General features: G+C 39.9%; 1 protein-coding gene across 2 annotated transcripts; it reads left to right on the top strand.

Annotated features, from left to right (window-relative positions):
* The first annotated feature begins 3,940 nt into the window (after positions 1-3,940).
* Positions 3,941-7,880, top strand: LOC147427396 (uncharacterized). Of its 2 annotated transcripts, XM_086496914.1 has the most exons (4): positions 3,941-4,335; positions 4,609-4,643; positions 5,389-5,462; positions 5,570-7,880. In XM_086496914.1, exons 1-4 carry the CDS (start codon positions 4,304-4,306, stop codon positions 5,672-5,674), a joined length of 246 nt encoding a protein of 81 aa, XP_086353040.1. In that variant the 5' UTR covers positions 3,941-4,303; the 3' UTR covers positions 5,675-7,880. The 2 variants fall into 2 exon arrangements, 1 of the variants encoding a protein (XP_086353040.1); XR_015185979.1 differs by having other exon boundaries at positions 3,941-4,268; positions 4,609-7,880.
* Positions 7,881-8,114: the final 234 nt, after the last annotated feature.

Here is an 8,114-nt window from a genome sequence, read left to right as displayed (position 1 = left end):
GCCTTTCCATCTTTGTCTCCATGCCCCCCTCCTCACCTACCAAGCACTCAATTTCGGCATCATCGAGCCCTTTGTCTACAATTGGCCCTCCAAGATCTACCAGCACCACCTTCTCATAGGATTGTACCATCAATTCTTGTAGATCAACCACATGTTCCTACCCTTCAAGCTTCTCCTTATCTAGTGGCAATCAAAGCACAAGGCTACCTTTAACCTGTAGCCTGGTGAGAGCCTTCTCAACAAGCACCTATGATTCTTTATCCATCTCACCGACCGGGTCATCAAACCCCCAATCATCCTCATCATCCAAACATACTTGCTCAAAAGACCATGTATGCAAGGTACTACTTGTGCAATCCATACGCAGCTGCAGCTACTCTTCCCTTTGGTCATCATCCATCACCCCTTGTCTACCATCTCCTTCAACCTATTCCTCTTCCACGGCCACCACATCAGTTGTTTCCTCCTTGAAAAACCGTTGCACCTACTGCATAATCAAAGCACTTTCCACAACTACCTTGACAAGAATCAGCATAAACATAGTGCCGCATAGCATCCTCACCTACATATATTTGTTCCCAAGCTCCAACACGCTTACCCAATCTTTATTCATAGTGGCAACCACCACATCTTCATAATATAACAAGGTATCTTTACCTTTACGTGCATTGGCTCTACATAATTTGTCTTGCTTCCATAGAATATGGACCCGTCTCATCGAGACTATCCTCTTTACTCGTCTCCCAAAAGCTTGAGCTATTACCCTCATCATCATCACCATAGGTGGACTCCGTATCAACATATTCATCTTCTTGCTACTCCACAAAAACTTGACCATCCATTTCTTCAATCTGCACCAGGCATTTGGCATCTCCTACTTCCTCCACAAACATGCTTTTTTTAAGCACAAAAGAATCATCTTCATTTATGAGCTCCTCCACAATTGGTATAAACACCTTACAAACAAGAAAATCCAAGGGAATATAACTAATGAAAGGCCTTACCCTAGTAGGATCCACATGTCGAACATCTAGCATCGTCCTTGATTTGTCCATAAAACACCTTGTTGTTTCCATAGGTACATAATCAGTAGGCTTCAACAAGCCTAACTCAAAAAATCTCTTCATGTTTATGCTCTTTACCCTGGCAATTTTGACATCCTTGACATAGATTTTTGGCTCTTCATAATCAACATCTATCAAAAACACAAATGCAGGTAAGCTATGAACTTTTCCAGCTTGAAACAGTCCAAATTTACCACTTGGGTGATAGCAACCAAATCCTTCCAACTGCTTATCTGTAGCTTCGGGGTTCATGCTAAGCTTGGAGGACAAGGCAACTGAAAGGAAGCGGGACCTTGCTACCATCAAGTGTGTGTGTTTGTGTATTCCAAATTCTCGCAATTGGATGCTAGACACACTGCTTTGGATTTCCAAGGCTTGTTTCTCCTGACTCATTTTCCGGACTGCTTCTACTTGCATTTGCTGGCGATTCTTTAATGGCCATCAATTTGAGTGCCTTAATGGCCCGTCCAATTCCCCCCACTTGCAATTGGCTTGAATGTCTTGCTCAATTCCAAGCTTGCTTACTGCCTGACTCTGCAGATGCTATTTCCATAGCTTCCTTTGCTTAGCAAAACTCAAAGTCTCTCAAGACTTTTTGTAAGGACATGGGTCCTATGGGCAAGGCCACCAGCACTGTCGGACAGTGTGTATGCTAGGGGGAGGCTATAAGATAGCATGGTTGGGTGGAGACTAGCACACGCATTACCACCGCCCTTTCACTGGTATCCGAGCTATTCTTGGGAGGAGGCGAAAAGCGGATTGCATGTGCGTGCGACACTATGCTTCTTTTCCACGTTCTGCAGACAACGACATTTCTGCTATGAAGCAAAAGAAAACAGGCACACTTTCCTGTGCGCAGCACATGGATAGACAGCGACAGCCGACCGTGGCTGCCCCATCTACGTTGAGTGCTATCACTCAACAGCCGACCGTGACTGCCCCATCTACGTCGAGTGCTATCACTTAACGACGAGCGACAAAAACAGAGCGAGAGATGAAATTCGAACGAAGATAGGTGAATAATGTTCAAATATATTGTTCAAATTTAGTCCTTATTATCTATATATTCTCGTCTCGATCTGTGCTATGAAAAATTATCTTCCGCATGCACTAAGTTTGGATATATGCACAATGTGAGGATTTTATCACTTATAAAGACATTTGGTTTAATTATAGGTTTATACTAGTAGTATACAAATAAGTATACCATAACTTCACTAGCTTTTAATAAGTCATCTATCTCCAAATGGACAACTCAGGGAACTTAGAATAGTCCAAATACATGCTTCCCTTTATGTACTTGTGTCTACAAGCTCACATTATTAACAAGTGAAAGAATTATGATGGCTTTCTAGTCTAATAATTAGAACGTGATAAAATCATTAGGTTGAGTTTAAGTGAAATCAGTGTTCAAGAAAGGATTGCCTCAGCTTAGCCTTGAGCCGGTTGAAAATGCAGACTACCTGGTTGCAAACCATGGTAAAGGGAATGAAAACTAGTGAAATATGTGAGAAAATAGTTCAAAAATCTTGCAAATTTTAAATTTTTGCTAGTATTTTCGGTTCGCTTTTTTGTGGAAAGGAAACTCAATCGACAGCCGCTTAATAAAAGAGACTTTCCTCTGTATTGACTAGAATTAAGTTATAGAATGTAAGAAAAGTCAAACCATGTGAGGCTGTGAAATGAAATGTGAAATTAAAAAACTTATTAATATATGTGTGTGTGTGTGTGTCTCCATAAAATTTACTAGAATTATGCAAGTGAAGTTTCACTTTAACATTCTAAAACAATAGAATGCAAAAAAAGTCAAAAAAAATCAAGACGTGTCAGGATATGAAATGAAAATGAAAGTAAGTCTCCATCATGCACATGCACTGAAAACAATGAAAGTCTCCCTAACCCAACACAACACTAGGGTTTCTTTTAGAAAGCAATAAAATGATGAAAAATATATAGAGTTCCTCACTACCTCTTACCTCAATAATATAATTTAACAAGGATTACTTTTTCCTACTTATTCTTTATCTTGAATAAAACTTCCCTTTATTGCACAAAATAAGTTCTATACTTTCCGATTCTACCGAATATATGATTCTCTCAAACTATGAAAACATATACAAGAAAATTTTGATGTTATTTCAAAATGGTATTGTAAGTTTCTATATAACAATCAAGGCACTCCCAAGCTATTTTTGGGCCTTGGATGATTCTACTAATCTCCTACTAAAACCGAAACAAGAGACTACTATGGCTATAATCGAGCTACTCAAAAGAGAATCTATAGAGCATAAGGTTTGGATATGAGGGAGAATAAGAATTGTAAAAGGTTCTAAGTTCATATAACACACACACACACACACACACACACACACACACACACACACACACAAAGGAGAGATATTGTGTCATTTCATGGCATAGGTTGCATGGTTTAGTGGACACAAGTACAATAGGAACTTTTTTCAGTTGGGGTTGGCATTGTCCATGAGAGAAGTCCTTGTGGCATTGAAGGTAGAAGGTGAGTAGCATTATACAATAGGGGCTTGAAAATAATCAAACACGGAGAGAAAATTTTGTAACAAGAAGGATAAGAAGCCTTATACCAAAAGTTGGATGTGCAAAAAAACTTCTAGCCAGAAACTTGGTTGGTACAAAGCATGCTTTCTCACTTTAACATGCACTCCCTCCCTCCTTTCTTGCTCCTTCTGCTTTGTTGACACCACGTGGCCCCTTGGCTAGATGGCTCATGCCTATCTTGACTCTTCGTCCCCACCTACCAACTACCCCTTGTGCCAACTGCCACTCCCATCCCCTTTTTCCTCCCTTTAAACCAAGTGGTTTCACAAGATTTTTGCTAATTTCGCTCGGTCCAAAATCATCACCACATCTAGTGGGCTTTTCATCTCACCACCCCTTAGACACTTGAATTTCTAAATGCAACCTAAATTGGGTTGGTGAGAAATTTATTATAGATCACGTTCTATTGGGTTGGGCATCCATGTTTTATACTTTACCCTCCTGAACCATCACATTTCCAAATGCAACTTGAATAGGGCTAGTGAGGGTAACCACACATTCTAATGGGATGAATGTTCTCATTTCATTGTTTGTTGTTTTCAAGACACGCATCTTCTTTCATAGTTGAGTGCTCTCTCTCTCTCTCTCTCAAAGAGTCTCACCAACACTTACATAAGGAAATATTGGGTAATTGCTAATCTCTCGCTTGTGGCATCATAATTATGTCTGCCAAATGTTCTCTTGGTCTTGAATGGTGAGAGTCACTCTATCCCAAATCTTACTTTTTTACTACCTTTTGCCATATTAAATGTTCAAATTCTACACTTTAAAGTCCACAAGGTGTTATAACACAACGTGCAATGTATGTGTGCGTATTATTGGATGTTGGCACATAATTAGGCGACCTTCATTAATCCTCTCAAAATTGCATGGAATTTCACCTTAGAGCTCGATCTGCATTTTTTAAGTGTGTGTAAATGAAGATTATATTTCCCACATGGTGACATCTTATCTTCCTTTCTTGCAGGGGTTGTATTATAAGGATCTATATTAAGTGTCATGGTAGCTAGTCAAGGGTGCTCTCACCTTGTGCTTTATTTGGTGCAAGCTATAACGTGGGTGAACTCATAAAACTTGAGAGGCCTCCATACTAATAAGTCAGTTGAGAAATGTTGATTTTATTACTATTGAATATGGTCTCTCTCTCTCTCTCTCTCTCTCTCTCTCTCTCTCTCTCACACACACACACACACACACACACACACACACACACACACACTCTCTGGTTGGTAGCACAAGGGTTCAATTTTCATATCATATCAAGGTTGTGTATGTGAGAATCTCTTCTGAGATCATATCAAGCTTGAGTTTGTAAGACGGGTTTACTATCCCACCCAATGTGTATGCATGCACACAAATACATAGAGGATTAGTAGCTCATCCCCAGCACCTTAGCTAGAAATGATTTATCTCAAAGACTACTTGCAGAAAATCAATAGTCACTAAGACCTTCAATCAAGTCTCTCATCTTCCCCTCAACATATGCATTTTTAAACACTCACTAAATTCACAAGGTGAGTGCTTGAAGTTGTGTGAAACATGTGTGGTTACCCCTTAAGGTCACAGAGTTAGTGTCAATACTTTTAAGTACTTCCCAAGATCTCAGGGAAAGGATTTTTCCATTGCAATGCCTTCTTCTTGGAGCTTCACATAGTGATAATTTGTGTTTGGTTCTTTGTCCACTATTAAAACATATTTTGGCAATTAAGAAACACAAGAGCTATATTTGTTGCATCCCTACCAATAGGTCCATTGGAGGATGGCAAACATGGAGAAAAGCTCAAGGATGAAAATGGTGATCTATGCCTGACTAGACATTGTGTATCCTTCTAAGGTGAATTTGGAGATTAGTTTTCTTCCAAAGTTCAAAAATCCCATTTGTTCAATTTCCTTCATGGTGTATCCCTTTCAAATCACAACCTAAACAGATATTTGAAGAGATCCTACTTGAATACCATGGCTACTACATATTTGAAGTGTCCCATGGTTTCAATATAAGAGGGATGGAGAACAGACTAGATAGACATGTTTGAAGAACATATTAGACCAGCTCTCTAGATACTTTTAAGGGGATGGTAGAAATAAGTAAGTCTTGTTGAAATTTTCAGCATGCCTAATTTGATTGCACTTAGGAATAAAGCCATGGAGTGGTCAACCAGAACCTTTGGAAAACAAGAATGTTTAAAGAGTTCTCGTTTGAAAACTTGTGAGGCATTTAAATAGTATTATTGTACATATGATAGACATAAGACTAGAATATGCGGCATACAAATGCCATGCACATGAGTTTCAAAATCATCCTATAGGAAAGGGATCATCGTTAAAAGCACCGTATTCTTTAGGGAGAACCAACAATTTTAAGAATATAGATGCAACAAACTCCACGCATCTGTTAAGTATGGAGCCTGATTTACCCTTGTAATTTTTTTTGTGGTAAAAGTGCACATTTGTAAGGCCCCCATTATGAGGAAAAGCCATCGTGCATGAAGGAAAATCACTCGTCGGAAACCAAAATTTTCAGGATGAACCACATATATCGTGTGTACTCTCTCTCTCTCTCTACTCTATAATCTCTTGTGTGTGACATATATCTCTCTCCATTAAATAATCTACTCAAATATCTATTTAGCTACGTCATATTTCCTAACAGCATCTGAGTACCTTGAATCTATAAAATTTCTGATTTCATTGACCTTTTGTCCCTTGCTCGCCTTATCTCGCTCGATCTTTTCTCGTTAAGTGATAAGCCTCATCTACGCCCTTCATAGTGCACGACCAAGGGGGGCGACCAAGGCAAACACGATCGGCAACTTGATGGCATCGAGGTTCCGAAGGCTTCCGTTGTTGGCGCCATTGGCTGCGTGCGTAGGAAGGCCCGTTTAACTCTTGCATGAAGAAGGATTGAACCCACCCCATGAGGGTAAGAGGCCAACACTTTACCATCAAGCTATTGATCCTTGTTGTGTATACACAACAAGGAAAGATAGCCTACTTGTGCTGAAAGGAAAATTAGAAGGAAAGGAAAATTTTCAAACTTCAAGGAAATAGCTTCACCCTTCCTTTTCACTTCTTGGAGGAAGGCAAGTTTTCCTCAAAAAATTATTTTTTTCCTCAAGGAGGTAGCTTCAAAGTGAACAAAAGCCTTCACAAAAACGAGGGGTTTCTTTGAAGAATCATCAAAGGTGTTCTTACAACGAACGACAAGTAAAGCGCTCAAATTTCCGCAAGGTGAGGTTCTCATGCAACGCGAATTGCAGAGCATACAAAACACAGACTTCAATTTCTCAAGGTACAAGTTGTCATTTTTTTCTCTCTCTTTGCATTGGTGTGTGTTTACCATGGCCAGTGAGGATATCCCACCTACACACATGTTTGATTTTGAGCACGTAGATCAAAATCAGGGCACCATGGGTTCTGCTGACACTAATATGCATGATGATGATGATGATCTAGGAGATCATGGGCTTGTAGATATGGCTTATTTCAAGACTTTGGAACATCACCAAAGCGTACTTGAAAGCAACCTCTCTGCACTCAATGCAAATGTTACCAATCTTACGAAGTTACTTGTGAAATTTATGAATTCATAGACGACTTAAGGAGCCACAAGTGGCACGGTTCAAAGGAACCAAGCTCGCACACTCAAGGAGTCCAAGAGACAAGTGTTGCAGAAGATGTAGAAGGTAGCAATGCATTACTTAAGAATATCACCATTCCTGAATTTCATGGGGAAGAGCGTGATCGCAACAAGGATGCAGTCAATACGTTATTACGCAAATGGAGCGATATTTATCGATTGAGACACACCTCGGATATAAAGACGGCTGTGGAAACAAGTCTATCTCTTAAAGGTAAGGCCTATAAGTGGTGAATGACATTTCCAATAGATGCTCGTCCTCCGTCTTGGGCTGCATTTCAAGCTTCTTTCTCCAAAGAGTTTTTGGACTCCAATGAAGAAGATAAGAATTGGTTAGCATGGGATGCATGCCGCATGTCTGGACTCTCTCTCACACAGTACCTTTCAAAGTATTGGGAAATCATATTAAAACTACAAGGTCTAGATGAATTCCAAAAGATACGGGGTTTTAATTGTTATAAAAATGATATTTTATGATTTATTGCAGCTGACAGGTGGAAAAGACTAGACCCAGCTTGGCCTATGCAAATGTATTTGTATATCATGTATATTTTATTATTCAAGTGCTCTTTTATGAGCTTTGGCCAATTATGACCGACCGGCCAGTTTGTAACCAATTTGACCATTCAAGAAATCTATAAAACAAATACGTGCAAGAGGGAAATGGTCACTCTTGCACGGGGGGAGATTGCACCCAGTGTCCGTCTTATTCTTCTCACCTCTCCTCTCTTGTCTCTCGCCGTGCCGGTGTAGCACTCCATTCTAGGAGGTGCGTCTGCACGCACGCTATTGCTCTCTCTCTCGCACTGTCTCTCTCTGTTCGTGTATCTCGCGAT

The sequence above is a fragment of the Adiantum capillus-veneris genome, chromosome 23, assembly GCF_014529385.1.
Source record: "Adiantum capillus-veneris isolate H3 chromosome 23, ASM1452938v2, whole genome shotgun sequence".
NCBI classification, from domain to species: domain Eukaryota; kingdom Viridiplantae; phylum Streptophyta; class Polypodiopsida; order Polypodiales; family Pteridaceae; genus Adiantum; species Adiantum capillus-veneris.
Note: the sequence above shows the minus strand (reverse complement) of the source record. Positions and strands in the feature narration are given on the sequence as shown.

Coding starts and splice junctions, on each gene's coding strand:
- LOC147427396 (XM_086496914.1), top strand. CDS start 4,304: ATGTCTGCCAAATGTTCTCTTGGTCTTGAATG. Junction 4,336..4,608: donor TGTTCTCTTGGTCTTGAATG/GTGAGAGTCACT, acceptor CCTTTCTTGCAG/GGGTTGTATTATAAGGATCT. Junction 5,463..5,569: donor TATGCCTGACTAGACATTGT/GTATCCTTCTAA, acceptor CAACCTAAACAG/ATATTTGAAGAGATCCTACT.